The following is a 24,598-nucleotide window of genomic DNA, read 5'->3' as shown; positions in this document are numbered from 1 at the left end:
TTACTTCACATTTCTGCTACACTGATTTTACTTAAATATAAAATTCCTCCCCAATCTTAAATCTTTGCTTAAACCATGTAACATGTTTGTCAGTGTACATGAGTGTCATAAAGGAGCTCCATATTTGTGAAAATAAGAATGGAAAATAAAAGAAAAAGGTTGCCATCTGGCAGCTGTGCATGGATGCTATGTTAAAAAAGGCTGAACATTTCAAATAGCAAGACCATATCATGCGTCTAATCTACCTAACTGCAGCAGGTAAATCAAACAAAGGGGCTAAAGAGATTATTGGGTACATTTATACACACACTTAGGATTTGAAGTGCCTTTAATTTGGTTACAGATCATTTAGAATATTAGTTTGGGTTCATTCACCAACCAACTTCTGGTTAGTTTAAAGAGCAAGCATAATATAAACACTCAGTTGGTCACTATCAAACACTGGCTCATGTTAATTTCTTCCTTTAGCTTTCAGTCCCTGCACTGCTCTCAACTTGCGTCTCAGGTCAGTCACGACTGGGAAGCGCCACTGTAGTTCAACCCTGTCGTGTCTGGTTCCAAGTCTCGTGGGCGTAGTCATTCGTTCCCTTTCATCATGCCCAGACGTGTAACTGGATCTCACTGGTCATAGACAAAAAGAGAAGGAAACAGACGAGAGTGAAACAGATACGAAGTTGGATTTTACAACAACGTCGAATATAGGAATTTTTAAAAAACAAACATTTGTTGATTTTTGTTTTAATGATGCTTTGAAAATCAAACATTTTTGTAAATCTTAGAAGTCATCATTACATTTCCACAACCATCGGATTATTTTGAACTTAACAGTGACTCATGATTTACAAGTCATTCGAGACGTCAAGGGAAAGAGCAGAAAACGGCATTTTTAACACTATTGCATGTTGAGAAAACTGTGATTGCCATTTCGTCATTAGTGAAAATAGTCTTGTGATGACTGTCTGTAAAATTCTTTGAAACTGGAGAAGAAATTGTAGGAATATTTTTTTTTAAGTTTGGATAAAATCCAATATGTTGAAAAACGCCACAAAGAGCTTTGAGGTTTGAGAGAGTGGATCCTAGGGAACGTTTACATTTTTGTTTTGAAAATCTGGCTGACGATTTTCACAGATTGACGAAAAATCAAACTGCATTGTAAATGTAATAATCTGAAAACACTGCGCTGATCCAAGCTCCAACACAGTTTCTGGGAAGTTTCACAGCTTTTTCCAATAACGGATTTGCAGCCGCATCCGTGTTTGTTTTATCGCTCTTTGAACAACTAACAATTCCCTCGTTTTTATTCATCCTTATCTCAGTGTCACACTAAGAAAAAGAATACGAAATATTGGCTTTGAGTTTAACTAAATAAACTGTTTTAGAAGGAAGTACTTTTTAAATAAATACACTCAACAAAAATATAAACGCAACACCTTTGTTACTGCTCCCATTCCCCATGGGATGGACGTAGAGACCTAAAATTCATTCCAGATACACAATATAACCATCCCTCCCAAACAGTGGTCACAAATCAGTCCAAATGTGTGGTAGTGGGCACATCTGCTATATTGAGATAATCCATCCCACCTCACAGGTGTGCCACATCAGGATGCTGATCTGACATCATGAGTAGTGCACAGGTGTACCTCAGACTGCCCACAACAAAAGGCCACCCTGGAATGTGCAGTTAATTAATTACATAACACTTAAAAATCATTTTAAATAATGTGGAAAAAGTAATTGGAGGAAGATAATTTTTATGAGTAAACAACTTAAAAATATGTTTTTAAGCTACCAAATATTACATAAATGGTAATTAAAATCACCTTTGATTATGGAGGAAAAGTTAATTCCCCTAACTCAATATAGTTTGTTGGTTCAATCTAATTTCAACATAAGTTATCGTAACTCAAAAAGAGTAATGGAAACTGTTGCGTTAATTTTTTTTGTTGAGCTTAAACAATAGTTTTTAGAGTGTACACTGCTAGTTAGTTAAATGCCATTACATTATTACATGAAAACAACTGTCAGTTTCAAATCTTAACCACCAACAACTCGACCTATATCTGTCAAGTGCTACTTAGCTGTGGTTGAATAACTGTGCTGCACCTGTACTGCAAAGCAAGTTGTACTTTTTTTCAGTTGAGAGGAAATTTCATACCGGGGTAGTGGAACAATATAAAATAATGCAAATACAGGAGGAGGAGTAGGAGGATGGAAAATCCAGCAAGTCACTGCAAGTTCACTGTACTGTAAGTGACAGGCAGACTTTCTGTCTCATAATTCAGAGTAGAAAGTCAAAATTATAATTAAAACTACAGCTGTAATTGTACAGATAGTTCTTTCTATTTTTGTAGTAACTTCATATACGTCACAGGTGAGTTTCGATTAAGCTTTATGATTACATCTTTTTTAAATACTTGGTGTAGGCTTCTTTGAATTTTATAGTACTGGTTTCACATTGACGTGGTTTCACTCTGTTGATTTTATCTTTGTCTTTCTGTTCAGCAATATTTCTTTTGATTGCTTTTACACAAAATATATTGGCAGCAGATTTTCAATTTTGGTCTTGACATCTATTTATTTAAGGCACTGAAGTTTAAATACTCAGCGACTGTGATTTTCACTTGCTTCACTGAGCTTTGGAAGGTTACCACTTTACAATAAGGCAAACTTAAAGAGGGATATCTGAGTAAACTGTGAAAATATATACGATGCTGACAAAAATTGCCATGTAAAACATATATCAAGTGACGACTGAAGACCATTCAGGGTAAACCCTTACTTTAAGTATTTATCACAGCAGTTGTGAGATATAAGGCTTACTCATTTCAAAAATTACTACAAAGTTTATTATTAAGACATTTTTATAGGAATGTCATCATTGTTTTTCAAAGCCCAGAAAGCCCAAAATTGGCATTATATTTTGGGAAATTCTGATTTTCTATTAATATGAAGTATTTTTAAATAAATATGTGCTGCAGATGAACTTGCCCATAAATTCCCTTATATATAACCTGACTCCGATCCACTTTATGTTAATGACCAAAATGAGTGCAATTCATATATGAATTATTACTTTTCGATGACGTAACAAAGACGCATGAATGATTTACATCAGCAGAGAGTTACTACAAATGACAAAGAGAATTTTTTTTCTCAACCTTTGACAAAGAAACACCAATCAGTGGAACTTCCTGGGACTTTACTGGGAGTGTTTTGGCTCTGACTTCCTTGTGAGAGCTGAGAACACTCCATCTTTCACTTCCCTTTAAGGGAAGCTGTGCTCCCCAGGAAGTATGTCAAGAAACTTGTATACACTGCAAAGAATACGCTCGCCTGAGAGGATGGCTCGTGTTCTCAAGAAAATCACACCGGACTTTACTGAAATGCAGTCTGTTGATTCCCTCAGATAAGAACTATGGCAGCGGCAGGTTGGGTCTGCTTGGTGACTGTTCTGCTGTCTCTGTCATTTGTTGTGACGCGTGGTAAGTACTGATTCTCCAACTTCTTCTGAACACTTAGTTTCAGCTGAGTGACAAGCTCTGTCTGCTTTATGCCAATGTCGTGGGGTTAGCTGTCATGGTTTATAACCAGTTTAACTGGTTTATAAACCAGTTAAACTGTCTGTTAAGATTTTCCTTAACAGACAGTTTAACTGGTTTATAACCAGTTTAACTGGTTTATAAACCAGTTAAACTGTCTGTTAACAGACAGGGCAAACTATCCTATAGCTTTGCCAAATACATTTATATGTATGCATGTATGTATGTATGTATGTATGTGTATATGTGTATATATATATATATATATATATATATATATATATATATATATATATATATATATATATATACACACATATTGTACATATGTATCCTAACTCAAATGTTACCATAAATTAATCATAAATCAGTGATCAGAATAGATACTGGAATAAAAGCTGATTCTTCAGTGTTCCTTGTAGTGGATTTATCTATTCATACATCTGTGGTAGGGGACTGCACAGAATGCATACGGCAGTATGATAAAATCTCTATTCAACTGATAGGTTACCTGGGTAGGTTTTGCTATCAAGACAGACAATCACGACAGAAAAAGATAAACTGTGGTTTGATGAGTAAAAAAAGCATACCCCTCAACATTCCTCTCACGACAATGAAGTGATTCTGATAGACGATAACGTCAAAAAAACAACAACTGAAAGGTCTGTGGGGTTTTTGATGATTATATAGGTCAAGGAGACCAAACATTTATACTCAGACTTTGATGTGTGAATCTCCAGGAAGCGTCTTAGCTAAAAGATGTCAGCATTAAAGTTGCAGCACCTGTGCACGTCAGGCTGAACATAAAGGACAAGGTTTTATAAAATGCTCCAGCAGAGCCAAGGATCCCTCGCCAAGCGTGGCGCCAATAATAAAAAAGTTGACTGTAATAAGCAGAGTAATCTTTTTAAAAGTACTACTCTAAATATTCTGTTATACCTGAATACTTTGATACAGGCTAGCTGACATGACTTACCTCCATATTATTACATGGAGGTAAGCTGTACACAGATAAGAAGTATTAGTGTAAGACAAACATTAACAGCTATCTGCTAAAATTACTAAGCGTTGCTAAGATACGGCTGCACGTTGCACTTTTGTCAGCTGGGTTTGACTAGCTGTGACGAACAAATGCTTTAGAATTACCTGAATTTCACAAGGTTCGCTGACGCAGCCTTACAACTTCACTAACAGTTAGACTGTGTAATACAAATTTCTTCTTCTTCTTACAGTAAACTGGCATGATGAGGTGAAAACAGTGTTTATATCTTGTTAATCCTTTAAACCCTGAAACATAAAATCATTTTATAATTTTTTTGATAAATTAAAACGAAAAAAAGAAATGTGCAAAAGTGCAATTTAATGTTCACAGTAATGTGAAGTACAGTATAACAGGTTTAGGATTAGGGTTAAAAATGATGTTGAGGTCTAAAAAAAACCCGATGAGGGTTATGTCTCATCAGTTAATGCTGTATGAGGTGTTCCACTGATGACAGATTTACAGCTTTGACAGGAAGTGGCAAACAAGACTCTTCCTCACTGTTTGAATAATCTGCGCCCAGGATGCAATCTTGAGCAATAGTGGAAAAGGCAGAACATAAATTGCCTACAGTTTTTAAAATCCCATAACCTTTTTGTCATTAAACAAGCGAAAATGCAAACATTAGCAGCGGTTTCTATTAACACTAAACGCTTAAACATTTAATGTAAAAAGCACCAATTTAGAACAACTGCACATTCGTGAAAAATCCAGTTTGCCTACTGTCCATAGCTGAATACACACAAGCTGTGGCAAGAAGTGCGAACATAGTGTGTAAAATTTCTAAACAAATTTGACATATTTTGATGTTTATTTTAATTCCGTGAAATGTCGTTCTAGCTGTCTGTATGAAAAGCTTCAGAAAGCTCCTGCACATTACCATAAACAGGAGGGAGCCTATGGTAATATGTAATAAGGGCCTGTCTGATTGTGTGATTTTTAATAATAAAAAATACATCATCACATTGGGCTGATAACCTCGTTTTCAGGTATCGTGTTCTCAGCCCATCGACCAAAACTTCGTTGTGGCTCCTCAACTGTGCCTGAAGACTAAATATGTTAAAACACGTGGGTATTTTCTACCACAGTAACAATCTTGTTAACCACAAACGTCATGTATCTCTGACATTGTGAATAGCAAAGTATTTTAGATAGCTCTAAAAGTGCTGACTCTTCAGACCAGTCAGAATATAACTTGATAAAAATAACTTTGCACATATCTGCAACATCCATTTAACTAAGTAAAACTTAGATAACTAAAAACTCAAGAAAAAGGTAGAAATGATTTGGTACAGTTTGTGCAGCAACTGCTCTTTTTCAGAGCAAACATTTAACCACTTACCACAGGTTGCTGCATATCTCATACTGTTTGCTCAGCACAAAAGTGGCACAAAATACAATTATCATAGAATTTCATTTACATCCAATACACCATGATAGCCTTCTCCTTGTCTCCCTTAGGTGCAATACTACAAAGTGTAAATTTTCGATGCAACATACTATTTTATTCTATTTATAAACTATTATATTCTATTGTTTTCTTAATTTTTGGTGCTTGTAACTTTGTACTGTCCCCTTTCTGCCGTGACCCAACAAATTTCCCATGTGTGGGACAAATACTGGTTTATCTTATCCTATGTTATTAACAGACGGGGAAGAAAAACGGGAAAGCATCCCTAGTTCTGTTTACAGATGCCAAACAGTTACTATTAAATTCAATAATGAAGTGGTGGTGGTGACATATCTTTGCACACCTGCATGGACGTGCATAGCCCTTCTCAGTGGTTGATAACCTGCAATATTAGAAGTTAACAAGTTGCATTAGTCATTGTTACGAAATGTTTGCTCTTTGACTGTAGCAAGACACCCATTTCCAGGAATCCATATTGGTGTTGTTCTACTTTGGACATGGCATTCACAGCTTGGAAAAGAACACAAATGTCTTTTCATGGAAGTTTGGAAGTTGGCTAACAGCTAGCTAGGTCCACCAAGGGGTGTTTGTCCTAAAAATATCTTTTATAAACAGTATGAAAGATGGGCCACCATCAGGTCACCCATGAGTTTTCAACTTTTGAAACTTCAGTGTCAGCATTTTGGTCCGACACTAGCTGGAGGTATTTCCCTGCCTTGTTGTTGTTATTTATCTTTATGAATGACCTAACATTGGTTGTGTCCTTGACATGCCATAAATGAAAAGAAGAACAGAAAAGAACAAACAGTTGTAAACAGAAACTCTACGGCGAGTGACAAGATGGGTTAAATCGCAATGGGCATTGATGTTTTCACACATTTATTCTGAGGAGAATTAAATTTGTTACCCAGAGCAGAGGTAATCCTAAGGTATTATTTCACACCATTACTGGTATTATTACTCCTGGTCCACCTGCTGCCCCCAATTTCTTCAAATGAAGATTGTGAAAAATTTCTTTCTTTCTTAATAGAATTTTTTTTTTAGTAATGTAAGAAAACATTTTTCCCCATCAGCATTTCTTACTCTGCCTCAGCCTGTTATTTGAGACAGCTTTTTATCGGTTTCACTAGCCGAGCTGGAAAAGTTAGTTAATTCAAAGAAAGTATCCTCCTGTTCATTTGACAGTTTACCTGCATCGTTACTCAAAAATGTCTTCCAGTCTATCGGTCCCTGTGTGCTCACCACAATTAACACGTCACTGGTAAAGTCCCTGTGCTGTACATCCCATCTAAAAAAAAAAAAACAGCAGTTGCAGGCCAATCTCAAAATTACCACTAACTGCTAAGATTTTAGAAAAGGTTGTGGCTAAGCAGCTTACAGCAGTTTTGGACAAACACGATATTCTTGACAAATTTCAGTCAGTCAGTGGCTTTCGTAGACCTCATTCTACTGAAACAGCCCTTCTTAGAGTCTCCAGTGACATTTTGATGCAAAACGATGCAGGAAAATGTTTTGTTTTGCTGATGTTGGACCCGACGCCAGCTATGCATTGCTTTTAAGCCCCAAGATCTATCTATGCTGCAGATTCTGAATGAGTGCTTAGAATCCATTAAAGGTTGGCTGGATGACAGCTTTCTCCAACTTAATGAAGGACACACTGAAGTCCTTGCATGTGGCTCCTGACTTGTACCTATGATAATGAATGCTGGTCCCCTTTCGACATTTGTGAAATCATCTATCAGGAACCTAGGGGTAACCTTTGACCCGGCTCTCACATTGGATGTCCATGTCAAATCTCTGATTTGGTCTTGCTTTTATTACTTAAGAAACATTGCCAAATTAAGTCCTATTGTATCTCGTACTAAACTGGAGATTATTATTCATGCATTCATTTCATCACGTTTGGACTACTGTAATTCACTGTTTACATGTCTAAGCAAAAACTCCCTGGAACGTCTGCAGGTTGTTCAGAACGCTGCAGCAAAGCTTTTGACCAAATCCTTGAAGTACTCACATGTGACTCGGTAGTCTCTTTTAAAAACAACTAAAAACACATCTTTTTAGAATTGCATTTCGTTAACTTTTTGTCTGTTTTTGTTTTATACCTTGTTATCTCTGTGTAAAGCACTTTGTGATCTTTTGTCTAGAAAGGTGCTATATAAATAAAATGTTACTTACTTTACTTACTTAGTCCTATTCTGTTCTATCTGTTCTTCTTTTGGAGTAACATGTCTTCCTTGTAGATTGATATATTTTTTTAACATCTTACATTAAATGACAAATAGTTGTTCTCCTGTTGCACTGTCACCTACAGACCACCGTGGGGAGATAGATACCTTCCATGTGAGTGCTGGCCATTTCTTTTTGCTGAATTGCTACACAGCAGAGGCTCATGATGTCGTGATCTGGAGCAGAGGGGAGAGTAAAGACAATCTGAGCCTGCCCACTGGAGTGGAAGTGAGGGACAGGTTACTTTGGTTTCTACCTGTCCAGATGTCCCACAATGGATCTTACACCTGTCAGATAAGGTATAAAAATATCTGTATGACTTCTCTTGCATGAGTTCTCCTGATCCCTGCAGTTCCATGTTTCTAGTATATTTATAAATGTGCTTTAACACACGTGCACAGACAAACACAACCTACTTTATAATAAAATGCTGTAAAACCTAACAGTTGTATGCAGGCTATGATCAAGCTCTGTTGTATTGGAAACCCTTTGTCACTCATCCAAGTGACTTCTTCAGAAGTCTCCAATGAAAACGCTACGTCCAGATGAACAAAATCAACCTTTTGCGACCTGTTTTATAAGATATGCCAACTAACCTACTAACTGGATTTTAACATCTGTAAATCTTTGATGTTGCACTTTTAGGAGACTGTGTGAAGGTTGTACTGGGAGCATATGGAGCCTCCTATACAACAGGGAGACGGGATTGGCCATTTCTAAAAATGAATGTGTTATTTATCCAGGAAATGATCAAACCATTAAGAGCAAATGAGCAACTGGATAAATATCCAAATATATATGAGAGGAGGGATATCAAATCTCCTCAGTTCCAGCCTTCAGGCAGTCTCTGTACGTGTGTGTGCTAATTTATATTCCTAATGGATGTTATTTTTTTTTATCTTATATCTAATTAGTGCTGAACAGATATATAACTTCAGCTTATCAGTGGAATAGAGGCATAACTGAAACATCAATTCATATTTTAGTCATATTGTCTGTAACCATTTAGGATAAACAAAAAGTACAGGGATATTTCTTGCTGTTGGCTTTACAATTCTTTTTCTTTTCAGGAATCAGTCTGGAGTATTATTACGGAGGCTAAAGTTTTGGGTGTCAGTGTCTAGTGGAGAGTGTCCTTATACCGTTGAGAGCATTTCCATCACAAAAGGAGTGAGCGACAGTCTTCCTTGTAAACAGAAAGAAATCTTCGGCCTGAATAGCGTGGTGAATGTACGATGGATGAAGGTATAAAGAGGCCTAATACACTTGTTTTACTGCATTGACATGTTTGCCTTGTTAGGACCTGATTTGAGTACAAAGAAAACTGTTGCTCATCAATATTATTTTGCACCTAAAAAAAGCTGGCTGAAGAACGTACTGGCGGTCTGGTCTCTGCCCTCCATATACACCAATCAGGCATAACATTATGACCACCTGGTCCCCCTTTTCAAGTCAAGTCAAGTCAAGTTGGCTTTATTGTCACTTCAACCATATACAGTTTAACAGTACACAGTGAGGCGAAACAATGTTCCTCCAGGAACCAAGGTGCTACATGCAACATAAATTTACAACATAAATTAACAGAAAACACTCAACTAGCCAACTAAGAGACCTAGTTAGCTGGCTAGCAGAGACAAGACAGACTGACCTAACATAAATTACAACATAAATTAACAAAAAAAACCAAACTATCTAACTATCTAAGGAAGACTTTTTTTTTGTTATCAGACAGCAGACAACAAAGTGCACGTGCAAATGTGCAAACAAGAGCAGCAAAGTGACAGAATGATAGAAAAACACAACGTAACATAATACAGTAATAAGGTTTTGTGATGATGAGTTGAGGTAGTGGAGGAACAGTAAACATTCCTTAGTGTAGCAGCAAAAATTAGGAAGTACAGAAGTTAGTGCAAAAAGTCCAGTAATAATATTGTGCAAAAGAGCATTAACAGGTTGGTGTGTACGATGGTTTGGTGGTGTAGGTCAGTGTGTTTGCGCTTGTGTTGATTAGTCAGTCCAGTCTCAATGTTTTGAGGTAGTTGAGTTAACCTGAGTGATAATGTTTGTGTGTGTGTGTGTGTGTGTGTGTGTGTGTGTGTGTGTGTGTGTGTGTGTTTATCAGTCAGTCCCTTTTTGCTGAGGAGACGGATGGCTTGTGGAAAAAAGCTGTTGCACAGTCTGGATGTGTGTGCCCGAATGCTTCAGTACCTTTTTCCAGATGGCAGGAGTTTGAAGAGTGTGTGAGGGGGGTGTGTCCAATCAGCCACAATGCTGGTGGCTTTGCGAATGCAGCGTGTGGTGTAGATGTCCTCAATAGAGGGGAGAGAGACCCCGATGATCTTCTCTGCTGTTCCCACTATCCGCTGTAGTACGCTTTTACTGTCAAAACAGACATTACCCCTCGAGACGTGGACCCCACAAAACCCCGGAAAGTGTGCTGTGGTATCTAAGCAACAGATCCTATTAGGGCTGAACGATTATGGAAAATAATCTAATTGCGATTTTTTGCCCCAATATTGCGATTGCGATGCGATATGCGATTATTTTTTAAGGTCTTTGTCTTCTGTATTATTAAACAAAGACAAGCAATACATCGTATAGTATGACCAATACTATATTACATTAATTTTAAACTGTTCTTTCCTGGAAGACAGACCTCTGTTATGATGACATGAGGTGATGCATGAATTGATGACTGACATTTTTATTTAACTTCTTCAATCACAACAGTATATTTGAACATACACAATAGTTTATTTTTAGCTTACAAACATCTGAGCATAAAGTGCTGACAAGGAACCCTGGTGTAAACATTAAAATGAAAGTCAGTACAATGTGCAGATTGCAGAAATATACATAAACAAAATCAGTGGCTTTACCACACTCAGTTTTTCGACATCTGTGAACTACTAGACAGTCATTCAATTAAAAAATAATATTAAATAAATAAAACTAATAAATAAAAAATACACACATCTTACTGATCTCTGCAGTCAGTAACATTACACATAAAGTGCAAACATAATAGCAATTGTATAAACACACACACAAACACGCCTTTAAAATTTAAAGGCGTGAAATTGGACGGTCTAGTTCTGATTAGCGTCACCGCTGTCTCGGTGGAGTTTAATAAACTCGGCCGTCTGCTTCTTGCTATCTAAAATATAACCAGACACTGGTGTAAATTCTCGACTGTCTCATACTTCTGTTTAATAAGTTTTCTGTTTGACGTTTAGTCAGCTGTGTGAAAACCAAGGAGGAACCCACCCGGGGGATTAATAAAGTTTTATTTTATCTAATCTAATAACTTTAATCTCAGCCAAACCGATTTACTCACGAACAAACAAAACACTGAAAAAAGCCCAACAATAACATTTTTAGGTTGTCTAAGTGACTTATATATTACGTTTAACCCGAGCAGCGAAACTCCGCGGTGATCTGAAAATGATGTGCCGGGAGTTGTGCCGTTCTCGGCCGCATCAGTAACCCTCGAGCTCCCGGCTAGCTGTCGAGCTGGTGGGTAGCAGACGCCTCTGAAAACGTCGAAGCACTTTTGCAAATATGGGATATCTTGATAAACCGAGCAGATATTTGATGTTTACACAACTACTTTCTCGCCTGAAAATATGTTAAAAGTTTATTTTGTGACCCTGAAAGATTAGTATGAGTAATTTTAAAACTTAGTAGCGGCCGCCATTGCTGGAAACTGGAGTTTGGCTGGGCCGCGCTATGAATTCTGGGATGTGGTAGTAATTTGGACAGCCTTCGGCGCGTCGCTGTGACGTAATCGGTCTACAAATGCGGCCTCAGGAGGATGCAGCCCATGAATTTGGACATGTCCAGAGTATAATCGCAGCCTTTGCGGTTAGAAAATTGCGCTTGATCATGTCGCGATATTATTGCAAATGCGATATATCGTTCAGCCCTAGATCCTATAATTCCTATAAGTTGGGAGGTGGAGACTCCATGGATCAGGCTTCTTTGTCCAACACATCCCACAGATGTTGATTAAATTGAGATCTGGAGAATTTAGAGGCCAAGTCAAGATTCCAAACTCATTGTTGTGCTGCTCAAACCATTTGTAAACCATTTTTTGCTTTGTGGCAGGGTGCATTATCCTGCTGCAAGATTCCACAGCCATCAGGGAATACTGTTTCTATGGGAGGTCATACATGGTCTGCAGCAGTGCTTAGTTAGGTGGTACATGTCAAAGTTACATCCTCATGGATGGTTTCCCAGCAGAACGTTACCCAAAGCAAACTGTGATCCACTATGTATTCTGACACCTTTCTATCAGAACCTACATCAACTCTTTCAGCATTTTGAGCTACAGTAGCTCGTCTGTTGGCTTGGATCACACTCCAGTTTTGGAGAGGCTCTCACCCAGCTGTGTGGCCAACACAATTTGGCACTTGTCAAACTCTGCTCAAATCCTTACGCGTGCCCATTTTTCCTGCTTCTAACACATCAACTTTGAGGGCAAAATATTCATTTGCTGTCTAAGATATCCCAGCCAGTAACAGGTGCTAATAAATCAGTTTTATTCATTTCACCTGTCAGTGGTCATAATGCTATGCTATTGGTGTATAATCCCATTTTATGGAATATAATATCATGAAGAGTGGACAGAAACAATTGCTGATAAACTATCAGTGGAAACAGCAGATATAAACTAGGCTAGTTTATACACAATCGCTCCATCTAAAGTGCTTAGGTGGGCCAAATCCCAGGCTTCTGTTTTACAACTTCCATAAATGCAACACTGCCCCCTTCTGTAGATATCAGGGAAAAATGTGTGCCAGATCTGCCCCCCTGGCAGATAAGACTGGTTGCCACCCAGGCCAGCAACAATGTAGTACTATGCATTTTGTTACCTGGAAACTTGCAACCAACACATTTTGAGATCACTATGCCAGTTTTTTGCTTTTTATTCATGTTTTCCTTTATTTCTGGCTCTTCTTTCTTGTCTTGAGGCTCAAAAATGCCTCTCAAAAATATGGCACTGTGAAAACTAACTACAGGATTGGTTTCTGTCTGCAGGATTGCCAGCTCATTCAGCGGCAAGGGAAACCCATCTCTGTTGATATGAAAGGCAACATGAGGCTTCCTCAAGCCTCAGAGGAGGACAATGGGAAATATACCTGCCTGATAGACATTAACTTGGATGGCAGGAATTATACCGCTTCACGCAGCATCCTGTTGACTGTTAAAGATGGTAAGTACTGTAGAGCTCTCATATTGAATCCTTAATTATTCTGGTGTCATTTTTTAATATATTACTCTGGCTGTACATAATTATTATTATTATTTTGTTTTGTTTAATCATAGACTTGAAGACTTAATTCAGGGGGTTTAACAAAAAAGAAATAAATCATTGGATGCTTTGGCATACGAGTTGTATCTCTCCATTTTCATTATTTTTCTCTTCTCCTCATGCTGTTGTAAGTTAAATATGTCCAAAGATGTTTTCTCAGAACATGCAGGCTCTTCTTGTTTTTGAGTGTGAACAGTGGTTTTCACCATCTGGTAAACCATCTGTATTTACATTCATAAAGGCATCTCTTGATTGTATATTCTAGACTCTGATAACGACACCATATTTCCTTGAGTGTTTACAACTGTGGTAAATGTTGTTTAGCCTTTTTTTTCTTAAATCTAAACTCTAGTAGGTTTGTTTGGTCTTCTGGGGCCAGATTCATTTCCTTAATTTGCATCAACGTCTCAGTGAATTTCACAAGTTCCAGTGAAATGCTGAAATACAAGTTTAGCTATTGGACTCAGATCCAGATGTCTTTAATTAACTTTGTTTATCATGGAATGACGAGGCAACAGGCCTCATCTCCCATACTTTTGAGCGTCTGAAAATGGGGGATTATGGATAAAAACGAGTGTAATTCCTAAAGAGTTCATGCAAAACCTCGGTTAAACCTCTTGAATTAAAGCTAAACATCTGCACTTCAATCACATCTGGTTTGTCTGATTTAAATTAGCCTGTGATGGTGTACAGAGGCAATATATACAAATGCTTATGGAGCTAAATGTATATTGTCCCACTTTCTTTATTTTTCCTTCCTTCTTTCTTTCTTGCAGACCTCCCAGAAAAAGTTTTTGTAGAGCCACAGCTGGTGACCCCTGACAAGCAAGAGATTACAGTTGAACTAGGCAAGTGAAACACTAAATAAAATGCATTAGAGTGAATGTTAGTGCTATGGAAAAATATTATAAACACCTTTAAATATCATGAAGTCATTTACACCATTATCCATTTATTGACTGTATGATCTTTATGATAAATACTTGACAAACAGTTGTTTTTCAAGTCAAGATGACAATAAAGTCCTTTAAAACCTTTGCAATGGTGCTTTGTCATCTAGCGACTGAACAGAATTAGTCAGAAGCCTTTTGAAAAGTTTCCGTGACGTTAAATTTCATTTGAGCTAACTTCATATTTTTGTTTGATCAAAACGGGAAATGTAGACTGACAGTTTCTTTGTTTTTTACTCTCACTGCCCACCAGGTTTGAGAGTGGAGCTGCAGTGTTTAGCATTCATAGGCTACAGTGAGGATAACGAGTCTTCACTGCACTGGACTGTTGGCAAGGATTACGCTGAGGACCTCGAGGAGATTAGTGTGTCCCGGAAAACGTGAGTTTTACATTGCCATGGACGGGGCTATTAATAGGACGAATACAAAACACTGCATTATACTGCATCGAGATTAAATCAAAACAACACAATGTGTCAGACATTAAATGTCACTTGGAGGCAGAACTTCTTTTCTGAGTAATAGACTGTAAATGTTGCAACTGTAGCAGCACAAAAAACTTAACACCTAACATTTACATATTATTCTTTGATTCCATGATTCATTCTGACTGACTGATTGTTTCTGTACCCTTTAGTATTCATAGAGAAGGCAAAGTATACGAACTGGTCATTCTGTCCATCGCTAAAGTTCATCGCAAGTTCCTGAATTTTGAGTTCGAGTGCCATTTAGAAAGCCTAGCGGGAGAACAAATCAGTGTGGTGAAGCTTAAAGAAGGTAATAAAGATATATATAGACATATACATATAAATGTGTGTGTGTTCAAGAATTATAGTCGTCTGAGACACTTGCCTTACGTTTGTCTCCTTCCTCTCTCCAGCTGACCGCAGTTCTTTCCACATGAGTTGGGCTGTTTGCCTTTCTGCATCTCTGGCTGTTCTAGCCTTGGCTGCGTGCTTCTTCTTCTTTAAAGTAAACCTGATATTGGCTTACAGGGATCTGTTGGCACATTTTCCCAAACAACAAGGTAAAGCCGTTATCAGTTGAACTTAAGTTTTTGTGTGGCATCATCTGACGAGATACTACTAACCTTACAGCACAACCAACACAGTACTGAAAGCCGTGAAAGCTGGATGTTGATTCACATTTTAAAAGGATCAAACGTTATAAAATGAACATAAACAATCATTTAGATTCTGTCAGTTCCAGATGGGAAGCTCTATGATGCCTACGTGAGTTTCATCCATTCCAATGCCATGAGTTCAGATGAGGGCGCGAGGTTTGCCATGCAGATCCTGCCTGAGAAACTGGAGGAACAATATGGCTACTCTCTGTTTATTAGAGGACGGGATGACTGTCCTGGCGAAGGTAAGAAGCAGATATCCATAATATGTAAACAGAGGTAGAAAGACTTGTCTTTCTAGATGTAGTGTAATTCTTGAGGTTGTTAAGGTCATTCTCCAACCCCCAAAAGACGGGAAAACATACAAAGGCTTTGAGCTGTTTATTGTCACAAACTGCTGTTCACAGTTTTTATTAAATTAAGACATCAAATACATAACCAACGAATCTAAATCAGTTGCTATGATGCTTTCAGGTAAAAGACAAGTAGAACTAGTTGCATTTTAAATGTGGTTAAATTAACGTTTTTAATGACTTTATAAAACAAGAACTGGTTGCTTGATTTTCATTTTGATTTTCTCTAATGCACACAGACTCAAAGAGTCAAATATATACATACACTCACTTAAACCTCTAATAAGTGGTGCTGAAGCCTCTACAACAGGGGTCTCAAACTCCAGGCCTCGAGGGCCGGTGTCCTGCAGGTTTTAGATCTCACCCTGGGTCAACACACCGGAATCAAATGACTAGTTCGTTACCAGGCCTCTGGAGAACTTCAGACATGTTGAGGGAGTAATTTACCCATTTAAATCAGCTGTGTTGGATCAAGGACACATCTAAAACCTGAAGGACACCGGCCCTCAAGGTCTGGAATTCGAGACCCCCGCTTCTACACTATCTGTTAACTTGACAAGACCAAGGCCTATTATCTTTGTGCTACTAAAGTCATCAGCGATTACAACTGATGTTGTAGTCAGTCAATACTTCTCTTTGCCAGCATGAAAAGGATTTGTTTGACAGCACTCATTAGATTGACCAATACTCAGGTCTCAGTGAAGATCTAAGAAGGACAATTGTAGATTAGGGCTGCCACAAACGATTATTTTGATAGTCGACTAGTCACCGATTAATGGATCATGCATCCATTGGACGTAAAACGTACAGCTTATTGCACCAGCATGCATCTGCTCTTATATAACTATCATTAGCTTACAGCTTTAAGTGTTTAAGGTCTGTGCTAACTAAAAATAAAGACAAGATGATAGTTTATTAAATTTTAATGAAATCTGCAGGTTGTTTCAGTGAAGTTTAATAAACTCAGCCGTCTGCTCCTTGCTATCTAAAATATAACGGGACACCGGAGAATATTCTCGAGCATCTCACACTTCTGATAATCAGCTGTCTGCTTGAGGTTTACTCAGCTGTGTAAAAACTATAACTTTAACCTCAGCCAAACGATTTACTCAGGAACAAATAAAATACTGAAAAAAGCCAAACAATAACATTTTTAAATTATCTAAGTGACTCATATATCATGTTTAACCTGAGTAGTGAAAGACGGTGGTGGGTTTAAAAACGATTTGCCGGGAGTCCGGTGTTCTCACAGCTCTAGTGAGCCTAGCCCCCCGGCTAACTATCGAGCTAGTGGGTAACAGATGTCTCCAAAAACGTCGGAGCACTTTTGAAAATATGTGATGTCTTCATAAACTGAGCAGATATTTGAAGTATGCACAGCTACATTCTCGCCTGAAAATATGTTAAACGTTTATTTTGTGACCCAAAAAGAATAATAAGAGTAAAGTTAAAACTAACTAGCGGCCGCCATTGTTGACTTCTGCGCTGAGCCGCGCTATGAATTCTGGGACACAGCTTCTTCTTCTTCGGGGTTTAACGGCAGCTGGCATCCTTGTACATGCAGTGCTGCCATCTTCTGTTTCAGTCCGTTATTACACTCTTAAATCCTACTACTTATTCCTGCGTCTTTTGGGATCTTACAAAGCTTCAAACGACGCGTCGACTATTAAATCAGTCGTCGACGATTTCAATAGTCGACGTAATTGTGACTAGTCGACTAATCGTGGCAGCCCTATTGTAGATTTACAATTGGGAAGGGAAAGTCTGGAGTTATTGTTAAACAACAGCAGGTTCCAAGACCCTCAGTTCAGAACTCTAACTACAAAAAAGTACAAGTTTTTTGGATGCGCCACTGCTTTGCCACTATCTGGAGGATGACCAAATAATGTTGTCCTCAGATCAGAGAACATTAGTTAGGAAAAACTTCAGCGGAACCACCAGGACTCAAGCCTGCCATGACCTGGAAGATAAAGTAAAGGCTGTTGAACCAAAGAACACTGTAACAGCTGTGTAGCATGGTGGCGGCATTGCTATTGCATTCATTCTCATGATGAGTGTATCTAAACCTTTGACCACAACTGTATCTGTAAGAATTCTGTTTATAGTTGCAAAAAAAAGAAAAAAAGAAAGAGAAGTTTGAAAAGAAAATAAGAGCTTCTTGGTTAAACTCCTAGTATAATACATGGGAGAAATTGGATAAAAGCCATGTTTACTAAATTACTGGAACACAGTACAGTACAGTTAAAAACAGACTTAATACTTTCTTGAGCTGATGTCTAGCTATCCTCTGTATTTCTGTTTTTCCCTTTTCTTTTTGTGTTCTTCTTATTGCTCTAGTTTATTTCCTTTATGTTTGTATTGGTGATACATTGCAATTCAATTCAGTTTTTATGTATATAGTGCCAAATCACAATAACAGCTGCCTCAAGGCACTTACAAGGTTCTTTAATTTTATTAATGCAGACTAAACTGGTAAGTTAAAAAAAGAAGAAGAAATGAGTGCCTGGAAGAAGCCACAGTTCTGCCCAAAATTATAGTTTGTGCTGTTGAAATGGGCTGCCTTCAGTTTGCAGACAAAGAGTTCTAACCTGCAGTTTTGTGTCTGGCCATGAATCCCTTACAGCAATACACGATGCAACAGCTGCTGCGATGCACCAGTGCCGCAGACTGCTTATCATCTTATCACCTGAGGCGAAAACGGAGGAAAGCACTTGCATATGTGACAATCAAAGCCAAGTGTGGTATGAGCAGAAAGTTGGCCTTCATGATGCTTTGACGAAGAATGATCCCAGAGTTATCCTGGTGGAAATTGGTAAATGATTCCTCATTTTTCAAAAATCTCTAGCCACATGAATTCTGTTAAGTCACGGGTTATATAGCTCAGCATTCATGCCCTATTTGGTCATGTATAATTCTTTGCAGGCATCACAAACAGAGATTTACTTCCAGCTTTTATGCTAAGCTAACTTAGTACATTTTGATAAGGAATAAAGTGTGTTCATCTCTGGACTTGTTGCACTCGGTCAGGACTTCGTTTAATAAAAATTAAAATGTCAGCTTATTAAACGTGTTTATTTTCATTTATATTTAAACTGTTTTTCTTTTTTGCCAGATGGTCCAGTGGATTACAGTCACTTGCCAGAGTCTGTGCGTTATATCAAGAGGAAACAAGGAGCCCTGAAGTGGAAGAAAGATTTTCTTGCGACACACAAATTCACAGAATTATACTCAAAGAGAAACTTTTGGATAAATCTCAGGTACCACATGCCCCCAGTACCTACAAGAAGGCTCCAAACTATTGTCTAAACAATATCTTAAAGTTTTATTGATGGGATTCATCCATCAGGCCTGTTTCTTGGAACACTTGACAAATGGAAACTTTACGTGCTTACAGCTGTCGTCACCTGTATTTTTAAGACTCACTAGGACTACAATAAGCAAGCCCATATATTCTTCTGCACAATGAATTTCACAACATGTGCAACAAGGATGGAGGCATCTGCTGGACTTTTCTATTGGTGCATGTTTGCTATTACTTCCTTCATAAGTGATAGCAATACATTTTTTCTACATTTGAATTGTATTTTTTTATGCACTTATAATATATCATCAGGCATGCTAGCAACTTTTAAAATTGCACCTTTCCTTTATAGAAGGGCTGTGTACATACATATGTGTACATATTTGAAAGGATAATTATTTTTTATGTTGACAGCATTGCTTATTTTTATACTGAATGATAGATTTTTGAATGATACATATTTATATTCTGTTATTTAAGTATTTGTGACTGAGTATAAATGTTTAAGTATTATATATTTTGTATTCTTTTTTTCCAAGTTTCCCTTCCAAGTATGGCTTACTGATTGTGTCTCTTCATCACATCAGTTTACTCAGAGGAAAAGATTTAAACTTATTCAGTAGAATAGTTTGAGGCAATGGCATTCCATCAAGACAAGCACCTAGTCAAATTCAAAATTAGACATTAATTAAAACATAGCAAGAGGAAGCGATATCTCTACTTTCGTGTCAAACAGTGCTCTGTCATGATGCGCGTCGCCTGTTTGCATTCATCCCTACATCACTAGAATATTCTGGATGCTACTGGGTATAATTGTCGAAAGCTGCACTTGCCTGGGATCTCAATGGAAACAGTAGCGTGTCTCTGTTTTATGGGCATGTCTGTGTCCCATGAACGATAGCTGGAGCTTGTCAAGCCAAGAGTCCAGCAGCTTTTTCTGACTGATTTTGCATGTTCATTGTGTATAAAGTCCAGTCTTTAATGGGAGACTGATAGAATATTAGTGCACTAGACAAGATGCTTCACTGCTGTCAGATCAAGTAACAGCTTTGCTTTGTGTGGAAACACAGCTAGCATTAGCAACTAGAGTCTTCTGTGATAAGTTTCCTCTTATTGGCCATCTTGGACAATATGTGTGATGTAGAGGAATTAGAGTGCTGTGTAACTGTAATTATACAGCACTCTAAAGGAGTAATGTGTTAATTACTCCTTTAGCACATTAGCAAGGTAAAGCTTGATAACAAGGAGTGAGCGCAAGATCCAGTTTATTTAAACAGAAGAGGTGCAGTCTCATGTTCAGGGACAGCCACTACAAATATGATTAAACGGTGAGTATAAAGCATTTAAAAATTAGTCAAAGGAGCTTGCAAAGAAAAGCGTCTGGACTTCTTTAAGTTGCTTGAAGACGTTTCACCTCTCATCCGAGAAGCTTCTTCAGTTTTCTTTGCAAGCTCCTTTGACTACGATGACCTGGATGACTGAGAACCTTCACAGACATTTAAAAATTAGTTCAGCCTTAATAACTTTGGCAGTATTTTTAATCTATACAACACAGATGAGGAACATTTCACCACAGCTTTGTTTATAGTGTTTTATTGCCACTTTTGCTAGAAGAATGGTTTTAAAAAATCCCTCCATTCTTCATGGTCACCTAATAGTAAATTAATTTCAGTAATGTAGAAGATATTTAACTATACAGGTAAAAATATTTACAATTTTCAGCCAGGTTTGAATATAAACGCAAACATGTCCATGTAAGAAGGCTGTTAGCATTTGAAACATCTCTTTAAAAAGGTGTTGCTGTTTTGTATTATGATTTAGTGCTTTGTATGCTGAAGAACAGGAAACCAGTCACAACTGAATCAAGTCATTTTAAGGGCAATACACCTTAAACACAAGATATCATGATCTTGAAGTGGAAAAACCTCTAAATGGAAAACTCCCCTAAAAACAGTGCGCTAATATTAGCCAGCTGATGTTTTGGAACCTTCCAAGATCCTCCGTTTAACGGAAAGACAGCATCTAAATACACAAAATAACCATAATGCTGCGCTTTTTCTTGTTAACAGTGCTGTGTCCCTTCCAAAGGCCAGATGATGCTAGGGCAACCATATAATAATAATAATAACAATAATAATAATAATAATAATAATAATAATAATAATAATAATAATAATAATAATTATAATAATAATAATAATAATTTAATAAAAATAAGTTTGTGTGTGAAGAGGGCCAGGTTTGTAATTTAGATTTATCGAAACACAAATATATCCAGATATATGCAATTTAAACACAGTAAAAGTTTGCAGGTTTGACACTGATCCAATCTCCTCTTAAATAAGTACAATACGCATAAGATGTTACCTTCACTGTATACATGCAGAAAAAGATAAATGAAAAATTAAACATTCAGAACTGTAAAAGCATCTCTAAAACTATTATAAAGATTTTATACTATACTGTCAAAGACTTAAAGACAAACAATAAAATTAAATTTCATGACTTAGAAATCAGTGGCATATTTAACAGTTTTTGATTAGTTTCAGACTAATCCTAACTGATACTTTCTGTGCACTTTGTGCAATTTGTTTTCAGTGTATAAAAAAAATCCCCTCTTTTACTTATCTTGGTCATTTGATCTCCGTGTACTGCCAGCATCCTGTGTTTGCGGTTTTATGCGGCGGGAGTCGTCGGTCTCTTTCTGTTTGTGTTGGCTGTCACCTAGACTTTATTCCTGACGAAACAGATTTTCTCAGAATTTTCTGAGCACTGACAGCTATAAAAGGCACGAAATGACAGATCAAATCATGTTACCACTGCTTGTCTATATATGATCTATATATTGGAGGGGTTCTACTTTTGGCTATCACCGAACCCATTTCCATGCCTTAAATCTGATTGCCTGAAAACAGCAAAACCTAGTGAGTTCACTAACGGGTCACTCATCTGAAAAATGTTTCTCAACAGCATATCAACACACTTGAACGATGTAAATCTGCTTAACTTCAGCGTATTACGAGCTTGTATATATGTTATCATTATCATAGTGATATTTAGCTCAAAGCATCCAAATCTGGCTTCAGCTTCAGAGCTGCTGTGCGGGCTGAACTTAAAATTATATGCAAACATATTATAACTTGGTGCTAAATATTGAGTAAAGACTGGTGAGAAAGAAATTAGTCAGTTATGCACAAGCATTACTCATAAATGATTCTCTCATTCATCTGTAGATGGATGTACTGCTGGAACCCAAGATAATATAGTGCATCAATCTCGCATGTTCCTGAGAAAGGCTTTCCACCCACATTAACAAACTTTGTGTTCTTAGGGAGTGGGATTCCCCATCAGGGACTTCAACAGTCAAGCTGTTCCTCTCCAAGTCTTGAACAATTTCCTCTCTTTGGTTGCCTCCTAATTACAGCTTTTTCCCCGTTAAACTCGCGTAACACGCAGGTCCAGCACACCAACAGTTTCCAATCCAGTCTCTTTATCACAACAAATCCACATAAATTCTAATTAAAGTGAATCAACTTCCTGATGTCACTGATTATTTTAAGAGCAAAACCCTCCAGATCAGGTTAAAACTATTTTCCTTTAAAATGTTCACTTATCTCACTGGAGTCTCCAATTTCAGCCGGCTTCCCTTCTCCAACTGTGTCCTACAGAAAAACAAAGAACATCCTTCCTGTTTTCTCTCCCCTTTATTGAGAAGGGCTCAAATCATTACCAATCAACTACTCTCTGTACTCAACTCTAAATAGCTGGCAGCTGGAGAAGAGCTGCAGAACACAAAGACAAAACACAAAAACACCAAAGCATGCAATAACTCAAATGGAAGATGATGCCACTAGGGCTGGGCGATATGGCCTAAAATTCATATCGCGATATAATTTGAAGCATGTGCGGTAACAATATATATCACGATATATTCTTTTCTTCTGTATAACGTATTTCCCACACCATAAGGCACACTTAAAATCCTTTAATTTTCTCAAAAATCGAGATTGTGCCTTATGTATGAATTCTGGTTGTGCTTACTGACCTCGAACCGATTTTGGCGTGCAGAAATCTGTTAAAAGATGTTTTAGTACAACTTTGGTAAGCCGCACTGCTTGATGGATTGTCAGAGCATTACGGCTGCCGTAGTGAGTAACGGAATACAGTTACTCATATCTTGTATTTTAAATACATAACGGCGGTACATGTATTCCGTTACTCCCCAACACTGATTATGGCAGAATGCAGGTCCCAGATACATGGGTTGCCACTAATACATACTAAGTTGTGCTATAAGAAGAATGACTTTATTGATCCCAAAGGGAAATTGCTATGTCTGATATAGCTCATCTGCAATATTATATGAGAATTAAAATATATGACTACTGACTGACTGATAAGAATATCTGGAGCTGATAGAACATCTGGAGTAATGTTCTATCTGTAGCTGTTCTTGATAAATAATGCTATGTAAGAATTAAAATCAAAAAAGGTTTTTTATGATTTCTGTGCTTTTGAGGCTGCAAATGTTATTATTTTCAGATTTAGTTTTTCTGACCAACAATTCATTTTTAATTCACTGTAAATTAATCCGCAAATATCATTTTCCTGATAACAACCCAGCCAACCCATACCAATGGATGCAGCATAAAAATCTTTTACTGACCTAATGCAATACATATACACTTTGTAGTTAAAGAATTTTAAAGTTCTTACTGTCATCATGGCAGCTACATCCTTTAGCTTTGTGCCCTGTTCCCCCCGATCACTTTGCAAACACTTTCAGCAGACTGTCAGAGAGAAACTCAGCTCCGTTAGAAACCTTGACTGTAAAGGCATGGTTGGGATGCACTGGAATGCTTCATTTTATCTGAAATGACATAAAATAATTTTGAAATAACAGCAGGCACTGTGCTTGGTTAATCAGTAATGTTTTGTTGAATAAAAACTGTTTCCAGATCTTATGGGATTAAAAAAAATCCAAAGATGTTTGTTTCTGATTTGCAACCCAACAACCCACAAGTTAAAACCTCATTTTAGTTCAAGTGTGAGTCCAGTAATCACCTTTCTGACAATACATACTGGTATAAGTTAAATCTATATGGCAGATTTTGGATTTCTCAGTTGTATTAATAGGGTGGTCTATTTGAGTATGCATACACCTAATAACTATAAAAACCCTATTATAATTAAGTTACAGAAACCTTAAGCGAAAATAGAATATACTTTCTCACCATAACACCTTGAACCCACAATCCATCAGCTGACTCCTGGTGAAATGCAGAATAGAGGTCATCTCTCAATGTGCAGCAAAAAAACAAACAAACAAAAACAAA

General features: G+C 37.4%; 1 protein-coding gene and 1 long non-coding RNA gene across 4 annotated transcripts; one reads left to right on the top strand and one right to left on the bottom strand.

Annotated features, from left to right (window-relative positions):
• Positions 1–4: 4 nt before the first annotated feature.
• Positions 5–15,774, bottom strand: LOC309690347. The gene is made up of 3 exons (XR_014271713.1): positions 15,718–15,774; positions 15,334–15,484; positions 5–617 (listed from the first exon to the last, which is right to left on the bottom strand). It is a non-coding gene; the product is annotated as an uncharacterized lncRNA (long non-coding RNA).
• On the top strand, positions 2,248–21,401 carry LOC309690332 (interleukin-1 receptor type 1-like). Of its 3 annotated transcripts, none has more exons than XM_082507373.1 (12): positions 2,248–2,374; positions 3,410–3,485; positions 8,307–8,520; positions 9,292–9,466; positions 13,262–13,436; positions 14,312–14,383; positions 14,739–14,865; positions 15,123–15,262; positions 15,366–15,512; positions 15,689–15,853; positions 18,585–18,773; positions 19,074–21,401. In XM_082507373.1, exons 2-12 carry the CDS (start codon positions 3,419–3,421, stop codon positions 19,265–19,267), a joined length of 1,665 nt encoding a protein of 554 aa, XP_082363499.1. In that variant the 5' UTR covers positions 2,248–2,374; positions 3,410–3,418; the 3' UTR covers positions 19,268–21,401. The 3 variants fall into 3 exon arrangements, with proteins under 3 accessions (XP_082363499.1, XP_082363500.1, XP_082363501.1); XM_082507374.1 differs by lacking the exon at positions 2,248–2,374 and adding an exon at positions 2,734–2,770; XM_082507375.1 differs by lacking the exon at positions 2,248–2,374 and having other exon boundaries at positions 3,278–3,485; positions 15,695–15,853.
• The last annotated feature ends 3,197 nt before the right edge of the window (positions 21,402–24,598 follow it).

This window comes from Aulonocara stuartgranti, assembly GCF_965226115.1.
Source record: "Aulonocara stuartgranti genome assembly, chromosome: 16".
Lineage (NCBI taxonomy): Eukaryota > Metazoa > Chordata > Actinopteri > Cichliformes > Cichlidae > Aulonocara > Aulonocara stuartgranti.
This window is presented reverse-complemented; position numbering and strand designations above follow the sequence as displayed.